Below are 22,177 nucleotides of genomic sequence, written 5' to 3'. Positions count from 1 at the left end.
TTTTGTTCTACAGTCCTTCACTGATATGGATGCTGGCTGAAATGATAAAAAAGGGCAAGGGAAAAAAATACTTCGACTATTAGAGAAAGAAAAATGATGAAAGAAACAAGCAGAAATGTCAATTTGTTTACCATGCTTCAACTGCACTTTTGCAGCTGGACAAAGGAAAAGGATTTTAGTGGTTCTCTTGACATCATCTATGCATCACTCAGATAGGGTGTAAAACCATCAGTCATACCCTATCTGTGGTCACGAAGCTTACAGTCAGGAACTGAAGTGGCACACATGAGAGCTCTCTTCTGCCAGCATCTATTGAAGACCTTCTTATATGCTGTTAATATCTCAGGCCAGTTTTTTTTAGGCACAGCTCTCTAGAAGTAAAGCACATTTTTTCTTTTTCTTTTTTTTTTTTGAGATGGAGTTTCACTCCTGTTGTCCAGGCTGGAGTGCAGTGGCTTGATCTTGACTCACTGCAACCTCCGCCTCCCGGGTTCAAGCGATTCTCCTGCCTCAGCCTCCCAAGTAGCTGGGATTACAGGCATGCACCACCACGCTGAGCTAATTTTCTATTTTTAGTAGAGATGGGGTTTCATCATGTTGGCCAGGCTGGTCTTGAACTCCTGACCGCAGATGATCCATCCACCTCAGCCTCCCAAAGTGCTGGGATTACAGGCATGAGCCTCTGCACCCAGTCAAAGTAAAGCACATTATTAAGACAAACTATATAGCTTTCCTCTGAATATCTTTCACCTGCTACCACTCATTGATACCACGATACCATGCCTGGTATAGAAGATGGAAATTCTAGAAACTGATAGTTGCTAGGAGACTGATGTCGAAACCCAACTTGATTTCTCTGGAGAAGCCAAGGAGGAGGTCTGGAGACATGTCATTAAAGCATCTAATCAGAAATAACCCTTGACAGCATTAAGATGATTAAAAATCATTGCCATGTTGAGAATATTGTTCCACATAGGAGAATAAACATACAGAAGGAGGAACTGGTTTTTTTGCCTTTAAAACAAACTCACCTTTTTAGCAGTGGGATCCCCTTTGGACTGATGATACGATGGAGACATTTTTACCTGGAAAAAAAAAGGCAAACATTTTAATACTCTTTCAGTTATAGTCTAGTTTTGTCTGACCCACATTCAAAATAATTCAACTAGAATTGGTATAACTAAGATAAAACAGACATTTCCAGAGGAAATTAATAGATTAATAGATTTTGTGTTAAGTCCCCTTGAAATTTTTCCGGAGATCAAAAAATCAGTAGTGAACCAAGAAAACAATATGATTTGGGTAAGAAAAGTGGGTCTAGATTGGTTTTAACCAAATGGTGAGGGACTAAATAGATAATAGATCTTTGGTGATGATGTTAAGCAAATGAAGTAATAAACAATGATCAGCATTTCTTGCAGAAGGCAACTCAAAATCTCTATTGTGATGTAATATCCCTTTGAAGCAAAGCATGCACAGAAGAGTTTGATAATTGTGAAGGATTTAGAAAAAGTATCAGCCAAACCATAATAAGAGGATGTTTAGTCCAAGGAAGAAAAGATAATGGTACAGAAATACACTTAAATATTTGAAGAGCTGAAATATAGAGATTTTAGATTAGATAAATGAAAAAGAACCAACTACATGCTGCCTACAAGAAACACCATTTAAATATGAAGGCTCAAACAGGTTAAAAGGAAAAGGATGGGGACAATATGCCATGATAACACTAAATTTTTTTTTTATTATTTATTTTTTTTTGAGATGGAGTTTCGCTTCTGTTGCCCAGGCTGGAGTGCAATGGCACGATCTTGGCTCATTGCAACCTCTGCCTCCCAGGTTCAGTGATTCTCCTGCCTCAGCCTCCCAAGTAGCTGGGATTACAGGCATGCACCACCACGCCCGGTAATTTTTTGTATTTAGTAGAGATCACCTGACCTCAGATGACTGCCCGTCTTGGCCTCCCAGAGTGTTGGGATTACAGGCGTGAGCCGCGCCCAGCCAATAGCACTAGATTTTAGAGCAAAGACTACTATCAGGTACAAAAAGGGTCATCCCATAATAATAAAGGGGTCAATTCATTAGGAAGACACAACAATGCTAAACATCTATGTACCTAATAGCTTAAAAATACATGATGCAATCATGCAAATAACTATGCTGAGTGAAAGAAGTCAGATAAAAAAGTATATCTATTTTATAGTTTCATTAATCTAAAATTCGAGAAAGTGCAAACTAATCTACTGTTTAATTAGTTTGTAAAGATAATCAGTGGTTGCCAGGGAACAGGAGGGAGGGATTAAGTAAATTTTTGGTGGTGATGGGTAGAGTCATTATCTTGATTGTGGTGACAGATCATGAATGTATACATATGTCAAATTTATACACTTTATATATGTCCAGTTTATATCAGTTATTACACCTCAATAAAGCATTTAAAGAAATTTGAAGTATATAACTAAAACAGTGGTTAAAGAATTTACAGCCCATATGTTATATTGGAAAATAAGAAAGGTTTAAAATAAAGGATCCAAATTTCCAATTTAGGGAACTAGAAAGAGATCAAAGTAAAACCAAACTAAGTAGGAAAGAAGTAAATAATAAGCAGCAAAAATCAATGAAATAAAAATAAAAATAAACAACCAAGATAATTATCAGAGTCAAAATTGGTTCTCTTTGAAAAGATAAATAAAACTGATAATCTGCTATGGAGCTTGATCAAGAAAAGGAGACTAAAAATTACCAGTATCAGCAATGAAAGAGGATATATTACAACATGCAACATCATTTACAGGTATTTAAAAGATGATAAGAACCTTTTGTGAATAATTTTATGCCAATAAGCTTGACAAATTAAATGAAAAGGAATGAAAGGATACATTCCTTAAAAACAGAACTTATAAAAATGGACCCAAAACAGAAAATATGAATAGCCTTATATCTATTAAATAAATTCAGTTTGTTATCAAACATCCTTCTGCAATGAAAATTCCTAGCCCACAGGGCTTCAGCAGTGAATTCTAGCAAAAATATTAAATATACAGAGACCAGAATATCTACTTATTAATTTACAGGGGTTAGTCCATTCTCATGTTGCTATTAAGAAATTCCTGTGACTGGGCAATTTATAGGAAAGAGGTTTAATTGACTCAGTTCCATATGGCTGGGAAGGCTTCAGGAAACATACAATCATGGTGAAGGGGAAGCAAATATGTCCTTCTTTATAAGGCAGCAGGAGAAAGAAGTGCCAAGCAAAAGGGGAAAACCCCTTATAAAACCATCAGATCTCATGAGAGCTCACTCACTATTACAAGAACAGCATGAGGGTAACCGCCCCATGATTCAATTACCTCCCACCAGGTCCCTTTCCTGACACATGGAGATTATGGGAACTACAATTCAAGATGAGATTTGTGTGGGGACATGGCCAAACCATATCAAGGGCAAAATATAATTATTACTATAAGTAGTTCAATGGATACTCGATACTACCTGACTAGAATGAGGTACTGGTAAACAGTTACAAGATCTCAAGCCTCTTTCAACTCTGCCTAATTATAAGAGACTATAGTACAGATGATATATACTATAGGAAATATAGTATTTCCTATCACTGTCGCATCGCTATTCAAGTAGGACCACGTTGCAGGTTTTGTTTAACCTCTCTGATTTTAAGAATAACTTTAGAGAACACATCTCAGCTCAACAATCAAAACTGCTAGCTGTCCAGACTGTCCTTTCAGATTTAGCAGATCTGCAAAAATTAGACTTGACAGTCTTTGCTGTAACATACCATGACATTAATACTCTGGAATTCACTCCAGATGTATGATGTAGCTTGCTAAAAATGATCCAATTTTAACTTCTGGTATGCTCTTTTTGAAAAGGGAGAAAACAGATTTTCAAAGCAAAGTAGATATTTAAGCTTAAAAAAGTGACCTCATGAAAGAATCTGCAGACTTTTAAAAACAAGCCAAGAACTAGATGTGGTGGTGGACAATTTATCTGAGAAGCCTGTTCTCTAGAGATTAAGTCAGAAAATGTTTGAAGAGGCAATGGAAGTGGTCCAGCATCCCTCATGAAAGGCCTTATTTTTTCATTTAACAGGATTCCTTCTGGAAACGCCCCAGGCAATGAAGCTTAAAAGAGATATTTTAAATCCAGGTGTGCAGACACTAGATCTGGGGATATGGATGATGTACTAAGCTAGGGCCTTAATAATGTTGAACTTGTTGTGATCTTTGTTAATAAAATGATTCCTAACTTAATGTAGCAATCTGAGCTGAAGTTTAAAAGCAATATGAATATCTTCTTTATCATCTTGTTTTTTGTTTTTCTTTGAGATGGAGTCTTGCTCTGGTTGCCCCAGCTGGAGTGCAATGGCATGATCTCAGCTCACTGCAACCTCCAACTCCTGGGTTCAAGTGATTCTCCTGCTTCAGCCTCTGAGGTAGCTGGGATTACAGGTACACCCCACCATGCCCGGCTAATTTTTGTATTTTTAGTAGAGGTGGGGTTTCACCATGTTGGTCAGCAGGTCTCGAACTCCTGACCTCAGATAATCCACCTGCCTTGGCCTCCCAAAATGTTGGAATTACAGGCGTAAGCCACCACAGCTGGCCTTTTTTTGTTGTTGTTGTTAAAATAGGGCTAGGAATGGTAGCTTATACCTATAATCCCAGCAATTTGGGAGGCCAAAAGGAGGTTGGCCTGAGCCCAGGAATTTGAGACCAGTCTGGGTAACATGGCGAAACCCCATTTCCACAAAAAATTTAAAAATTAGCCTGGCGTGCTGGTGTGCACCTGAGGTCTCAGTTACTTGGGAGGGTGAGGTGGGAGGACCGCTTGAGCCCAGGAGGTCCAGGATGCAGTGAACTGTGATCACATCACTGTACTCCAGCCTAGGCAACAGAGTGAGGCCTTTTTAAATGTAAAAAAAAAAAAAAGCCTTAATTTTTCTGATCACAAAAGAAATACATGTTATGTTCAGTGACAGAAATTTAAGAAATATAACAGCTCAAACAAAGCAAATAAAAAGCACAATCCAATCACACAGCAACAACTGCTATTAAAATTTGGAATCACTGCTTTGTGATCTATGTTGCACATTATGAATGTTTACTTCGACATATCAATATTCTTCTACGATATGATTTTTCATGGCTACAAAGCAGTTCATTCACTGCCTAGACATACCATGACTAATTTAATCAACTGTGGGCTATTGGGACATTTAGGTTATTTTCAATTTTTAAAAATTATTTTTTAAAATGTTGTATCCTTGTATATAATATTTGGCACACAAACTTGATAATTTCTGTTGGACAGATTCTTGTAAGTCCCTGCTTAAAAGGGTGTAACCATTTAAAAATACATATTACTACTTTTTCTTCAGATAAGTAAGATGGGTCCACAACTCCCTTTCCTGTAATTCTGAAATCCAAAAAGCTCTGAAACCAAAATGATTGTTTAAAAAATATTTTTCACACCAAAAGTCATCTGGCAGCAAAACCTGGCCTGAACCAAAGTGAGGCTATTTATAGTCTTCACTTATCTCTCAAAAGCATTTAATTATGAAATAAAGACTAGTCCATACCAGGAATTGTTGGGAACAGGCCCCCAAATCTAGCCATAAACTGGCCCCAAAATTGGCCATAAACAAAATCTCTGCAGCACTGTGACATGCTTGTGATGGCCATGACGCCCACGCTGGAAGGTTGTGGGTTTACCGGAATGAGGGCTAGGAACACCTGGCCCACCGAGGGTGGAAAACCGCTTAAGGCATTCTTAAACCCCAAACAATAGCATGAGCGATCTGTGCCTTAAGGACATGTTCCTGCTGCAGATAACTAGCCAGACTCATCCCTTTATTTCCTGTAAGAAATGCTTTTAGTTAATCTATAATTTATAGAAACAATGCTTATCACTGGCTTGCTGTCAATAAATATGTAGGTAAATCTCTGTTTGAGGCTCTCAGCTCTGAAGGCTGTGAGACCCCTGATTTTCCACTCCACACGCTGTATTTCTGTGTGTGTGTCTTCAATTCCTCTAGCGCCGCTGGGTTAGGGTCTCCCTGACTGAGCTCGTCTTGGCAAGTGGTGCCCAAATGTGGGGGCTCAAACCTGGGTTGAAGGGTCGCTGGAGCAACAGTTGGAGAACATGGAACTAAGCTGGAGGACACCAAGTACTCTTAAGCAATCCCCGTGGTGAGTAAGAAGGGGAACTTGGAAGCATCAGGGTAACAATGGGACAAGTGTGGGCTCTGGTTTGTTCCACCTTGGAACCTTTTCACTCTAATGATGAGGAGGAAGGAGAGTACAACGAAGTAACAGAAGAGGTAACAGAGCAGGTCTGTTTGCCAGCTAAAGCTAAAGCAGCAAAGGAGGAAGAAGTTCATCCATACCCTTCTACATCCCCTCATTATTTTGAAGAAAAAGAGTGGCCTGATCCTCCAGATCTTTCTTTTCCAGAGGACACTGGGTGGAAAGTAGTTGCCCCAGTGACTGTTCAAGCAGTGCCTCGAGCGACCGCTCTCAGTTCTATTCAGGCAGGAATTCAGCAAGCTAGAAGAGAAGGTGATTTAGAGGCTTGGCAGTTCTCTGTTAGAATACACCCCCCAGATCAACAGGGAAATATTATAGCTACATTTGAGCCTTTTCCTTTTAAATTACTCAAAGAATTAAAACAAGCTATTAATCAATATGGACCAGGTTCTCCTTTTGTAATGGGACTGTTAAAGAATGTTGCTGTTTCCGGTCGGATGATTCCTACTGACTGGGATGCTCTTACTCGAGCTTGTCTAACTCCTGCTCAGTTCTCACAATCTAAAACTTGGTGGGCAGATGAAGCTTCCATTCAGGCTGCTTGCAATGCCCAGGCCCAACCTCAAATTAATATAACTGCAGACCAACTTTTGGGGGTTGGCAGCTGGGCTGGTTTAGATGCCCAAGTGGTCATGCAGGATGATGCCATAGAGCAGCTTAGAGTAGTGTGAATTAGGGCTTGGGAAAAAATCACTTCAGGTGGAGAACAATACCCTTCCTTTAGTGCTGTAAAGCAGGGACTGAAAGAACCGTATGCAGATTTTATGGCTCAGTTACAGGGGTCTCTTAAAAAGGTGATTGCAGATTCGGCTGCTCAGGAAACAGTGTTGCGGTTATTAGCTTTTGACAATGCTAATCCCGATTGCCAGACTGCTCTGCGACCTATTAAAGGGAAAGCATGTTTAGTTGATTGTATCAAGGCCTGTGATGGTATTGGAGGTAATCTGCATAAGGCTACTCTACTAGCCCAGGCAATGGCAGGACTGAGAGTGGATAAAGGAAATACTCCATTTCCTGGAGCTTGTTTTAACTGTGGGAAGCATGGTCATACTAAAAAAGAATGTAGAAAAAATCAGTGAGTCAGGCCGCCAGTTGAGGGAAAAAAAAGAAAACTGCTGAGCCTGAAATATGTCCAAAATGTAAAAAAGGAAAACACTGGGCTAATCAGTGTCACTCTAAGTTTGACAAATATGGGAAACTGATTTCGGGAAACGTCATGAAGGGCCGTCCTGGGCCCCATTCCAAACCAGGGCATTTGCAGCTCAGGCCATTCCCTCACCCCCGTACAATGTCTGTCCCCCGCTACAGCCGGTAGTGCCACAGTAGATTTACACTGCACAAAAGCTGTGAGCCTTCTGCCTGGGGAACCCCTGCAAAAAGTTCCAACAGAGGTCTGTGGACCCTTGCCAGCAGGAACAATAGGATTACTTTTAGGAAGGTCTAGTTTAGGTTTAAAAGGGGTACAAATACATACAGGAGTCATTGATTCAGATTACAATGGGGAAATTCAAATTATTGTATCTACTTCTATTCCCTGGAAAGCAGAGCAAGGAGAGCGTATAGCACAGCCCCTGATTGTGCCATATGTGGAAATGGGGAAAAGTGAAATTAAACGAACAGGAGGATTTGGAAGCACAAATAAACAAGACAAAGCAGCTTATTGAGTAAATCAAATTACTGATAAACATGCTACCTGTGAAATAACTATTCAGGGAAAGAAATTTAAAGGTTTGGTAGATACAGGAGCAGACATTTCAATCATTTCTCTATAGCACTGGCCGTCCATGTGGCCAACTCAACCTGCTCAATTTAACATAGTTGGAGTTGGTAAAGCCCCTGAAGTATATCAAAGTAGTTATATTTTGCATTGTGAAGGGCCCGATGGACAACCTGGGACTTTTCAACCAATTATAACCACTGTACCTATAAGTTTAAGGGGAAGAGATTTATTACAACAATGGGGAGCACAAGTTCTAATTCCAGAACAATTATATAGCCCTCAAAGTCAACATATGATGCATGAAATGGGGTATGTCCCTGGTATGGGACTAGAAAAAAAGTTACAAGGTTTGAAGGAACCGCTTCAAGCAGAAAGACGAAGTTCCTACCAAAGTTTACGATATCATTTTCGATGGTGGCCATTATTAAGCCTCCAGAACCTATACCTTTAAAGTGGTTAACAGATAAGCCAATTTGGGTAGAACAATGGCCACTAAGAAAGAGAAACTTGAGGCTTTAGAGGAATTAGTTACTGAACAATTAGAAAACGGACACATAGCTCCAACATTTTCCCCTTGGAATTCTCCAGTTTTTGTAATTCAGAAAAAATCAGGGAAATGGAGAATGTTAACTGATTTAAGAGCCATTAATTCAGTTATACAACCAATGGGGACATTAAAGGCAGGATTGCCTTCTCCTGCTATGATTCCAAAAAATTGGCCTTTAATAGTCATAGATTTAAAAGACTGTTTCTTTACTATCCTCTTAGCTGAGCAGGACTGTGAATGGTTTGCATTTACAATTCCTGCAGTAAACAACCTGCAGCCTGCTAAGCGTTTTCACTGGAAAGTGTTGCCACAAGGCATGTTAAACAGTCCAACAATTTGCCAGACATATGTAGGACAAGCAATTGAACGTACTCGTAAAAAATTTTCACAGTGTTACATTATTCATTATATGGATGATATACTTTGTGCTGCCCCACTCGAGAAATATTACTCCAATGTTATGATTACTTGCAAAATTCGATTTCTCATGCTGGTTTAATTATAGCTCCTGACAAAATTCAGACTACTACTCCTTACTCCTACTTAGGGGCCTTAGTAAATGACACTACCATTGTGCCACAGAAAGTAACCATACGTAGGGATCAGCTGAAAACATTAGATGGCTTTCAAAAATTACTAGGGGACATTAATTGGATACGACCTGCTCTAGGCATTCCTACCTATGCCATGAGTAATCTATTTTCTAACCTTAGAGGATATCCTAGTCTCACTAGCCCTTGGCAATTAACAAAAGACGCTGAGGCAGAGCTGCAGCTAATTGAAAAGCAAGTCCATAAAGCTCAAATAAATAGAATAGATCCAGAGAAGACTCTAGATTTGCTAATTTTTACAACTCAGCATTCACCCACTGGTGTTATTGCCTAAGAGCAGGACTTAGTAGAATGGCTTTTTCTTCCACATACTAATTCATGGACTAACTCCTTATTCGGATCAAATTGCTACTATGATAGGAAATGGAAGAACTCGGATTGTTAAATTACATGGATATGATCCTGGAAAAATTACTGTCCCTCTCAGGAAGGCACAAATACAACAAGCTTTTATAAATGGTCTTACTTGGCAAACCCACTTAGCTGACTTTGTGGGTATTCTCGATAACCCTTTTCCTAAAACAAAACTCTTTCAATTTTTGAAATTAACTAATTGGATTCTCCCTAAAATAACTAAATTTAAACCAATTGAAGGTGCTGAGAATGTTTTTACAGATGGGTCTAGTAATGGTAAAGCTTCTTATTCTGGATCAAAAGGTAAAGCTTTTCAGACACCCTATACTTCACCTCAAAAGGTGGCACTTGTAGCTGTAATTGAGGTATTGACTGCTTTTGATATGCCTGTTAATGTGATTTCTGATTCTTCATACGTGGTTCATTCCACACAGTTAATTGAAAATGCTCAGTTACAATTTCATACAGATGAACAACTGATGACTTTAACTGCAAACAGCAGTTAGGAGTAGAATGCACCCTTTTTACATCACTCACATTAGGGCTCATACACCTCTTCTAGGACCCTTAACTGCAGGGAATCAAATGGCTGATCACCTAGTATCTAATGCTAGACACTTTCACAATTTAACCCATGTTAATGCCTCTGGTCTCAAACACAGATACAACATTACCTGGAAACAAGCTAAAGCTATTATCCAGCGATGCCCAACTTGCCAAATGGTGCATTCCTCATCTTTTACAGTAAAGGAGGAGTTAATCCTCAAGGACTGGAACCTAATTCTCTTTGGCAAATGGATGTCACACATGTTCCCTTGTTTAGGAGACTAGCTTATGTACATGTATGTGTGGACACCTTTTCTCACTTTGTCTGGGCTACATGCCAATCAGGAGAGTCTTCTGCCTGTGTTAAACGTCACCTTTTGCAGTGTTTTGCGGTGATGGGCATTCCAGCTTGTATTAAAACAGATAATACCCCAGACTATACTAACCAAGCTCTAGCTACATTTTTCTCTACATGGAATATTAAACACATCACTGGCATCCCATGTAATTCTCAAGGACAAGCCATAGTGGAAAGAATGAATCTCTCCCTAAAACAGCAGTTACAAAAACAAAAAAGTGGGGAGAAACAGGGACGATGGGACACCCCATATGCAACTGAATCTAGCATTATTAACTTTAAATTTTTTGAGCCTGTCTAAAGGCCAGATGCTATCAGCAGCTGAAGAGCATCTACAGAAACCAGCTGCAAAGACAGAAGCAGAACAACTGGTTTGGTGGAGAGATCTGATAGCAAAAACTTGGGTAACAGTTAAAATAATAACTTGGGATAAAGGTTATGCTTGCGTTTCTCCAGGACCAAATCAACAACCGATTTGGGTATCATCAAGACACCTGAAACCTTATCATGAGCCAGATGCCGAGGAAGTGACTCTGGGAGGAACCTGAGGACCCCCCGGTTACAGCCATGTTGAGACTGATGCTGAGGAGGACCCCAACTGTCACGAGCAACACCCGTCGAACACAGCCACCTACTTGGGGACAGATCAAGAAGCTGTCACAGATGGTGGAAGAAAACCTGAGGAAAGCAAGACAACCAGTCACAGTGAGTAATTTAATGGTAGCTATGATAGTGGTGATTACCATTGCCATGAGTATTCCTTCAACAAGGGCTGACAGAGAACAATTATACTTATTGGGCATATTTATCAATCTTGGCTGGCAGTAATGCCTGGATGTAATCACTCTATGACACAGTTACACGTGCTTTCTGATCTCAGGATTTACCATAATAAAGCTGCTCCTATAATTGAGAGATACCGCCCTCAAAAACCTATTTGTAAACAGGACTTGTCCCAGTTAGAAAAAATGAATGTACTTGTTTGGGAAGATTGCATTGCAGAAAAGGCAGAGGTGCTGCACAATGATTCCTATGGAATCATTATTGACTGGTCCCCTAAGGGGATGTTTAGCTTAAATTGCACATCTCAGTCTGTGTGCCATGGCCACACTGTGTTCAGCTGGTCTGAACAAAATGGTCAGATGGTAGAAATGGTAAGAAGTATGGCAAGAGTTCCTATTATCTGGAACCATGGCGGTATAGCGGCTCCTCAATCTCAAATGATATGGCCTGTTGTAGGAGCTAAACATAAGGATTTGTGGAAACTATGAATAGCTCTTAATAAGATCAAAATTTAGGAAAGAATAAAAAAGCAACTAGAAGGACACTCTACAAACTTGTCTTTGGATATTACAAAATTTAAAAAAAACAAATATTTAAAGTATCCCAGGCACACCTGACCTTAATGCCAGGAACTGGAGTGCTTGAAGGAGCTGCAGACAAATTAGCAGCTAGTAACCCATTAAAATGGATAAAAACACTTGGAAGGTCTGTGATTTCAATGACAATTGTGCTTTTAATCTGTGTTGTTTGTCTTTGTATAGTCTGCAGATGTGGATCCTGACTCTTGCGAGAAGTAGCTCACCGTGCAAAGCTGCCTTTGCTTTTATCACTTTGCAAAACAAATAAGGGGGACATGTTGGGAAGAGGCCCCCCCAAGTCTGGCCATAAAGTGGCCCCAAAACTGGCCATAAACAAAATCTCTGCAGCACTGTGACATGCTCATGATGGCCATGAAGCCCACGCTGGAAGGCTGTGGGTTTACCGGAATGAGGGCAAGGAACACCTGACCCGCCCAGGGTGGAAAACCACTTAAGGTGTTCTTAAACTCCAAACAATAGCATGAGCGATCTGTGCCTTAAGGACATATTCCTGCTGCAAATAATGAGCCAGACCCATCCCTTTATTTTGGCCCATCCCTTTATTTCCCACAGGAAATGCTTTTAGCTAATCTATAATCTATAGAAACAATACTTATCACTGGCTTGCTGTCAATAAATATGTGGGTAAATCTCTGTTTGAGGATCTCAGCTCTGAAGGCTGTGAGACCCCTGATTTCCAACTCCACATGCTATATTTCTGTGTGTGTGTCTAATTCCTCTAGCACCGCTGGGTTAGGGTCTCCATGACTAAGCGGGTCTTGGCAAGGAATGTCATATACAATACGTGCACCATATTAACTTACTTTTTAGGATTTTAAATGCCAGTTTATTGTCTTCTGGCCTTTTTTTTTTTTTAAATGAGAAATCAGCCATCATTCTTATTGTTGTCTTTGGCACCTTTTAAGATTTCTTCTTCATCTTTGGTTTCAGCAGTTTGACTATGACTATTATGTGTTTGAGTATGGTTTTCTTTATATTTATTCTGCTGGAGGTTTGCTGAGTTTTTGACTCTATGGGTTGATGTTTGCTATGAAATTTGGGAAAATTTCAGATATTATTAGGTCCAATGTCCCCAGCTCCCATTCTCTTACTCCTTATGTTCCAGAAATCCAATTATATAAATATTCTACATATGTTGTATATTATATTCATATATAAAAATTATAGATATATGTACATTATATCTATATATAAATTATATATAATTATATAAATATATAATATATAAATTATAGATACATGTACATTATAGATCTATAATTTATAAATATCTAATTTATACATTAATATATATCTATAAAATATAGATATAGCTATAATTTGTATATATGATAGACTTCTAGATATTGTTTCACAGGTCACCAAGAGTTTTTGTACTTTCTTCAATTATCTTTGCCTCTGTGCTTCAGTTACAATTATCATTTCTATTGAACTGTATTCAAATTTACTAATTTTTTTCTCAGTGTTAAAAATGCTGTTGACATCTAATAAAATTTTCACTTTAGATATGTTTTTTAGCTCTACAATTTACACTTGCTTTTACTTCAGAGTTTCTATTTCTGTGCTGACGTTTCCCCATGTGTTCAATCATTCTGCTAATCTTTTCCACAAAATACTTTAACATATTTATAATTTCTATTTTAAAGTCCTTAACTGCCAATTCCAGCATCTGGGTCATTCGTAGGTCTGCTTCTACTGATGCTTTTTCTCTTGATTATAGTTTACACTTTCCTTCTTCCTCCTACTGATCCTATGATAGTCTGGGCTTTGGCTTTGTTAGGATTTATTGTGCTTTTGCCCTTAGTCCTGGGAAATCCCTTAGTCCTCAACCATAGCCCTTCTGCAGTTTCAACACAAAATTTGAGGTATTTTTCAATCCCCGTAACATAGCAACATTTACATTCAAAACTCAGCACCAGGCAGCTGCTGAAATCTCTGCTTAGTTCTTTAGTACCTGATGCTGCTTTCTGGAAGCACTGTCTGTTTGTACACAATTTGGAAAACTGCAAAGAGAACTTGGGGCTCCCTCTTCTGTGGCATGCTTCTTTCTGAGATTTTCTCCCTCAATTTAGAGCTGCTTTGGTAGTCTTGTACTTTGACCTCTGTTTCTTCATCCCAGTAAGAATGATACTTGGTATTCAAGCTCTTTTCTCCAATACTCCATGGCAAGCCAAGAGGCACCCTAGAAAAGCTGGTTAAATGTAGAGCTTGTCTAGTTTGCTTCCCTTCTTTCAAGGTTTGCATTCCCTATAGTTTCTGCCTGCTTCCAGTTGCTCTCTAAACAATGTTTTTTCATATTTTGCCTAGGGCTTATAATTATTAGCAGAAAGGTCATCTACTATAGGCTGCTCTGCTATTACTAGAATTAGAACTCTATTATGTCTCTTTAAAGTTTTTTTTTTGTACTCTGTGTCCCTACTTTTTTTAGGATTCCAATTTGATGTATATTTGGCCACTTGAAGTTGTTCCATAGTTCACCAATGATCTATTCATTTCTTTTTCTTTTTTCTTTTTTGAGATAGGGTCTTGCTTTGGTGCCCAGGCTGGAGTCCCATGGCACAATCATAGCTCACTGCAGCCTTGACCTTCTGGGCTCAAGTGATCTTCTTGCCTCAGCTCCTCAGCTGGGACCACAGGCATGTGCCACCACGCTTGGCTAGTTTTTTAAAAATTTCAGTAGAGACAGGGTCTCATCATGCTGTCCCGACCAGTCTAAAGCTTCTGGGCTCAAGTGATCCTCCTGCCTTGGCCTCCCAAAGCGCTGGGATTACAGGCATGAGCCACTGTACCAAGCCCTGTTTCTGTTTAGTCTTCTTTCTGTGTTTGATTGGGGATAGTTTCTATTGCTATATTGTTAAGTTCACTAATCATTTCTTCTCCAATGCCCATCCTGCTATTAATTTTATCTAGTATATTCTTCATCTCAGACATTGTAGTTTTAATCTCTAGATGTTCTACTGGTTCTTTGTAACTTCCATATTTCCATTTGACGTATTCAATTGTTCTTCTAGCTTCTTGAACATATGGAATACAATTATAACTTTAAATGTCCTTGTCTACTAATTTTATTATCTGGGTCATTTCTGTGTTAGTTTCAATGGGTAGTTTTTTTTCCCTCATTATCATGGCTTGTATTTTCCTGCTTCTTTGCATGCCTAGTAATTTTTGATCAAATACTAGACATTGTGGATTCTATCTTGTTGGGTATTGGATATTTTTATAATTCTTGAATACATTGCTAAGCTCTGTTCTGCGATGTGGTTAAAATACTTGGAAATAGTTTTATCTTTTTAGGTTTTTGCTTTTAAGCTTTGTTAGTTGAGATCAAAGGGGCAGTTAGTTTAAAGTTAATTTTTTCCCCACTACTGAGGCTAAGAACTTACTTAGTACTCTCAATACTACCTTGTGATTTATGAAGATTTCCAGGCTGGCTGGTGGGAGCAAGCATTATTTCTGGCTCTTTGTGAGTCTGGGACATTGTTCAATCTAATCCTTTTGGGTGGCACCTTTTTGTTTTTTTGACCTGAAGTAGTTTCCTCACACAGTGGGTAAATAAGTGGGTAAGTACTCAACTGAATACTCAAAAGTTAGCTTCTGCAGATCTATGGAGCCCTCTGTACGGCTCTAACCTAATACTCCACCCTGCAAACTCTAGCCCCCTTGTCTTTCCTGGACTCTGAGCTCTGTCCCCTTGACCCAGAGAGACTAAGCTCTGCCTTGGTTCTCCCTCTCTGAGTCATGGCGTGAAAACTTTCTCCAGGGAGTAATTTGGTAGAAATCTTAGGGTTTATGTCATTTGTTTCTTATCTTTCAGGGGTCACTATCTTTCACTGCCTGGTGTCCAATATCTTATGAACCATTATTTTATATATTTTGCCCCTTCCCCGCCCCCCACAAAAAACTCCAAATGCATCTTGTCCTGAAGTGAAAGTCTTCATGTTACATTTATAAAATCCAAAAAATTCTGTATTCTGAAACATATCTGGCCAAAGTGACTTAGACAAGGGCTTGTGGACTTATACAAATATGCATTCCCACTAGTAGTGCATAAAAGTATCTGTCTCCTCACATCCTTATCAATGTAAATGCATATGTATTTTTAATGTGTCTCAGTTTAATTATGTATTTTTAAATATTTACCAGCTTAATAAGTAAAAAAAATGGTATTGTATAGTTGATTTAGCTTGTACTTCTTTGATCACTGGTAAAATTGCATTTTTTTCACATTTTATTGGACAACAGAATTTCTTATGTCCTTATCCCATATTTCCATCAAAACCTTAGTTCTATAAAATACTAAAAACAATTTTTTGGTATTACTTTCATCCTTAGTTCCCTTTGTATGAAGATTTTTCTCCATCAAAGGGAAATGTACGAATTTACAGAACTTCAAAAGTCTGACTGTTATCCAGCTCTGGAAAATAAGTGAGAACTGGGCTGGTAATACAGATCTGGCTATCTATTCATTTTCTACAGCTGCAATCACCATTCAATGTTTCCTAAGAATAAAAACCAAACTCTTGACCGAACAAGTCATTTGTCTCCTAATCTAAAGTAGGTTTCCCTCATGTTACTCTCCCCTATTCTTTCCCTTTATGTCAATTAAGTACCTATCACAATTTGAAACTAAATATTTGATATAATGCTTGTTTACCTGTTTACCAGGGTCTTTAAGGCTAACCAGGCCCTGTCTACCTACCTCTTCAACCTCATTCCTGGCCATTTTCCCTTTTAGGCACTACGTTCCAGCTGCTGATCTTTTTTCAGTTCCTTGAACAAGTCATTTGTCTCCTTAGATCCTTTGTGCTTGCTGTTCTCTCTTGCCTGAAATTTCTTGCCTAAAATGTTTTTCACGTGGCTGGTACCGCCTTAGCCTTCAGGTCTTGGCTTAAATATTACCTCTGCATATAAAGATTCCCTAACCACCTAAAGTACATTTCCCTCATGTTATTCTCCCTATAATATTCTATTCTTTCCCTTTATGCCAATTATGTACCTATCACAATTTGAAGCTATATATTTGATATAATGCTTGTTTACCTAATTATTTATGTCTAGCTCCCTTACTAGATGGCAAGCTACATGATAGTGGGACCTACGGTTATTTTTTTGTTCACCAATGTATCATCATACCAGGAATAGTGTTTGGCTCAATGCAGGCATACATTAAATACTGGCTGAAGTAATGAATCACTTAACATTAAATATTGGCTGAAGTAATGAATCACTTAGTACTACAGTATAATAACAAGATTATTGGAAAATGGGCAAAAGTCTCCTCAAAATGCTGCATTTATATTAGGATGATCAATCATCTCTATGTACTTCTGAGACATATTAATCTTCATTTAATTTATAAGTTTAATGTTGAATATACTCTTTTGAGAAACGGCACTACTGCTGAACGCTGAAATCTCATTTTTTAGTATTTGGTTTAATTATAGTAATATATATTGAATTATAGAATATAGTATTGATATGACCTATTTATATCAGAGAGCTAATATTCTTTTTAAATGGACAAATGAAAACAGGCATTAATATCACTGTTCCTATTTCATTAAATGGCATGTAAACTGAATCTCCTAGTGGGAATTCAAAATAAATAAGCAATGTGCAATGGTTAATAGAAAATTATGGCTAGTGAACATAAATATCATTTACTGAATAATTACTTGGAAGTTGTTCATACTTCCTCCTGGCATTATTTGTAAATTTACCCCAAAAGACGAAACATTTTCCTAGAGAACACTAAGCACCAAGAAATAAGACCAATTCCAAGTAGTGGGGAAAAACTCAGTTGATTTTGAACAATACCATATAAAATTCCCTGAGTGTCTAAGAATGCTCTTGGGTTTGAAGTTTTAAAAGGAACAACAACTTGAATATTCTGGTACATAACAATGTGCTAGCTTATTACCTACTCTCAAGAACTCCAAGCCCTGTTAACTGAAATCTAGCAAATCTTAGATATTTTTCTTTGAATTTATATCGTTACCTGTTGACTAAAAAATACTATTTTTTAAACAATTAATAGCAAGCTAATTTCTTCTCATGCTAATCAATGCCAAAGAAGATTGTTATTTGCTACTATGAATTTAATACAGGAATAATCAAAGGTGAAATTTAAATTATATGATTGTATTAATGTAAGTAATGTTCGTTGAGAAAATATACTAGAATGTTGAGTACTTCAGCTGAAATTAGTTTCTCCTGTGGGTAATATGTAGAGAAATCAGAAAGAGAATCAGATAGATTTACAAGGCCTATTCTATAGATCTGATTTTCAGTAAGCCTGGGGGAAGGCGGAAGAGGGGGAGATAAGGAAAGAAAGTAATTTGGGTGATTTCTCCTTTTTTTGAAGATTAAAAATGCTCATTACAGAGGAAAGCAGGCTTTCTGGGGAATAACCCCCATCACATCTATGTAACCTTGTTGGCAGGCAACTATTATGTCTGAATTATTGGTTGTATATATTGACCAGTTATGAAAAAAGCAGTGAGATAGAAGTGGCAGGAAGAAAGACTTTATCTGCCATGACCATAGTTTTGAGGGTAACTACTGCATCCTGTAGAGTTGGAGCCAGAAACTGAAGAAGTAAATGTTAATTATCTCAAGTCTTGGAAAAAGATGAAACAAAAATCTATTTGACAGAAGGATTGCATTACAAAGGCAGTGAGGGGATTCCAATGCATTCACCATCTTCTAGGTGTAGACAGCAACAGGCGGAAGCTGCTTGGCTGTTTCAGCTGGATGTCTGAGTCACTGGGCCCTCTTGTGCTGCTCTCCATGCACTGGGTAGGAACTTAACCAGGGATGACGGATTTTTAAAGGAAATTAAGGGAGCAAAGTAAAACTTTCATGTAACAAAATTTAATAGAAACCATCATAGTAGAATTAGTATTTTCATTTTAAATTTTCTTATAACTGGAAATGTGAATGGTTCACACAATGGTGGGAAATCTTAATTAGGACTGCCAATATGGTATGGATGTATTTGAAAAATCAGCTTTACCAGGTTTCAATAAAGCCAGAATAAAAACAGAACAGGCTGGTGGTAGGACAATTCAGGGTGATGATGGTCTTACAAACTTGAGGTCAAATACTGGCCCTCACTCTCTGAGCTACAGATAGTTCCTATAGCTGTAAAATAAGGATTATATCACCCTCATAACTTGATGTAAAGACTAACTTAACATAAAAACATCTAACACATGTATTTGATAAATTTCATATCCTCTTCCTTCTTATATTACCTAACCCACTAGATCTTTTTACAATATCTTATGCAAGAAAATCAAGGGACACAGACAGCTAGAGGAAAATTTAAGAAAAAACAAAACAGTTCTCATTCTGTCTTCCATACAATTACAATAAAGTGTCTAGATTTGATCTTACTGAAGTTTCCTGTTAACGAAAATGCTGGGTCATCTCTCCTGTCCTGCAGAATGGGATAGCCTCAGAAACAAACTGCTGCTGATGTGTAGATCCCATTTTAAAATGGTTTCCCCTGAGAACTGCAACAAGACAAGGATGCCCACTTTCATTTATTCAACATAGTACTGGAAGTCCTGGCCAGAGCAATCAGACAAGAGAAAGAAAGAAAGGACACCCAATCGGTAAAAAGGAAGTCAAACCATCACTGTTCGCCAATGACATGATTGTGTACCTTAAAAACCCTAAAGACCCATCCAATAAGCTCCTAGATCTGATAAAGGAATTCAATAAAGATTTAGGATAAAAAATTAACATACCCAAATCAGCAGCACTGCTATACACCAACTATGACCAAGCTGAGAATCAAGAACTCAATCCCTTTTACAATAGCTGCAAGAATAAATAAATAAATAAATACATAAAATACTTAGGAATATACCCAACCAAGGAGCTGAAAGACCTCTACAAGGAAAACTACAAAACACTGCTGAAAGAAATCATAGATAACACAAACAAATGGAAATACATCCTGTGCTCATGGATGGGCAGAATCAATATTGTGAAAATGACCATACTGCCAAAAGCAATCTACAGATTCAACGCAATTCCCATCAAAATACCACCATTATTCTTCATGGAACTAGAAAAAAAATCCTAAAATTCATATGGAACCAAAAGAGAGCCCACATAGCCAAAGCAATACTAAGCAAAAAGAACAAATCTGGAGGCATCACATTACCCAACTTCAAGCTATACTACAAGGGTATAGTTACCAATACAACATGGTACTGGTATAAAAATAGGAATGTAGACCAATGGAACAGAGCAGAGAAACCAGGTATAAAGCCAAATACTTACAGCTAACTGATCTTTGACAAAGCATACAAAAACACAAAGTGGGGAAAGGACACCCTATTCAACAAATGGTGCTTGGGATGATTGGCAAGCCACATGTAGAAGAATGAAACTGGATCCTCAACTCTCACTGTATACAAACTCAACTCAAGATGCATCAAAGACTTAAATCTAAGCCCTGAATCCATAAAAACCCTTCTAGACATTGGCTTAGGCAAAGACTTCTTGATCAAGAACCCAAAAGCAAATGCAAACAAACAAATAAACAAAAAAACAAATAAATAAATGGAACCTAATTAAACTAAAAAGCTTCTGCACAGCAAAAGAAATAATCAGCAGAGTAAACAGACAGCCCATAGAGTGGGAGAAAATATTCACAAACTATGGATCCAACAAAGGACTAACATCCAGAATCTACAAGGAACTCAAACAAATCAGCAAGAAAAAAACCCCATCAAAAAGTGGGCAAAGGACACGAATAGACAATTCTCAAAAGAAGATATACAAATGGCCAAACGTATGAAAAAATGCTCAACATCACTAACTATCAGAGAAATGCAAATTAAAACCACAATAAGACACCACTTTACTCCTGCAAGAATGGCCCTAATTAAAAAATAAAAAAATATTAGATGTTGGCATGGACGTGGCGGAAAGGGAACACTTTTACACTGCTGGTGGGAATGTAAACTAGTACAACCATTATGGAAACCAGTATGGAGGTTCCTTAAAGAACTAAAAGTAGAACTACCATTGGATGCAGCAATTCCATTACTTGGTATCTACCCAAAGGAAAATAAGTCATTATATGAAAAAGACACTTGTACATGCATGTTTATAGCAGCAACAATTTGCAACTGCAAGATGTGGAACCAACCTAAATGTCCACCAACCAAGGAGTGCATAAAGAAATGTGGTATACATACACCATGGAATGCTACTCAGCCACAAAAAGAAACAAAATAATGGCATTTGCACAACCTGGATGGAGTTGGAGACCATTATTCTAAGTGAAGTAACTCAGGAATGGAAAACCAAGCATCTTATGTTCTCATTTATCAGTGGGAGCTACACTATGAGAATGCAAAAGCATAAGAATGATATAATGGACTTTGGGGACTCAGGGAGGGGGGAAGGACTGGAGCGAAGTAAGGGATAAAAGAGTACACACTGGGCATAGTGCACACTGCTTGGGTGATGGGTGCACCAAAATCTCAGAAATCACCACTAAATAACTTTTCCAAGTAATCAAAAACCACCTGTTCCTCAAAAACTATGGAAATAAAAAATTTAAAAATAAGATTAAATGGTTTCCGAACCTTTCTTGATGCTCGAGAAGGTAGGAAGAAATTCAGTGAAACAGATTACCTTTCTTCACTGCAGGAGGTGTGGGGAATATGGGAAGAGGGCAACCATTGTAGTGTAAATGGCTTTCAAAATTTTACACCAATTCATGAAAAATTTCAATTCATGAAAAAAATTACACCAATTCATGAAAAATTTACGCCAATTCATGAAAAAAGAAAACTTGGAATAAAAAGGAATTTCCTAAACATGATATAAAGGTTACAGCCTAAAAGCCTACAGTTAACATTACACTTACCAATGAAAAAATATGCCATAAGTATTGGCACACATAAGTACTTAACTTGGTCCTTGCTTGCCTAATGAACCTCACCTCATACCACTCTCTCTGACCCTCTTGATTCCATTCTACTTACCTTCTAGTTCTGTTTGTTGCACTTAAATTTGTCTAGCTTACTCCTTTTCTTTTCCCTTCAAGGGAAGCTAACAGAGCACTTCTAGGAAGGCTTCCATGACCTCTCATGTCTATTTTATATCTACTCATTATCTGTACTTGCAGCATAGTTCATCTGTAAGTACTTGTGATATAATAAAAATACATAAATTTGGCCTTTGTCTTAGGTTCCTGGCACACAGCTCCTAAAACCCTTGGAATCTCCTGAGTGATGAGAGTGTCTTTTGCATGAGAATAAGATGACTGGTGGCTGGAGACCCCTGGATAGCTTCAGCATGAGGGCTG

At 38.1% G+C, this 22,177-nt stretch overlaps 1 protein-coding gene across 4 annotated transcripts in view; it reads right to left on the bottom strand.

Moving 5' to 3' along the window:
* Nucleotides 1-22,177, bottom strand: part of VPS8 (VPS8 subunit of CORVET complex) — a 236,563-nt gene that overhangs the window by 27,188 nt on the left and 187,198 nt on the right. For all 4 annotated transcript variants that reach the window (XM_024244828.3, XM_054553099.2, XM_054553100.2 and 1 more), the window contains one exon: nt 1,032-1,085. In XM_024244828.3, coding sequence (XP_024100596.3) covers nt 1,032-1,085 — 54 coding nt within the window. The remainder of the gene's footprint in view (nt 1-1,031; nt 1,086-22,177) is intronic.

This window comes from Pongo abelii, chromosome 2, assembly GCF_028885655.2.
Source record: "Pongo abelii isolate AG06213 chromosome 2, NHGRI_mPonAbe1-v2.0_pri, whole genome shotgun sequence".
NCBI lineage: Eukaryota > Metazoa > Chordata > Mammalia > Primates > Hominidae > Pongo > Pongo abelii.
This window is presented reverse-complemented; position numbering and strand designations above follow the sequence as displayed.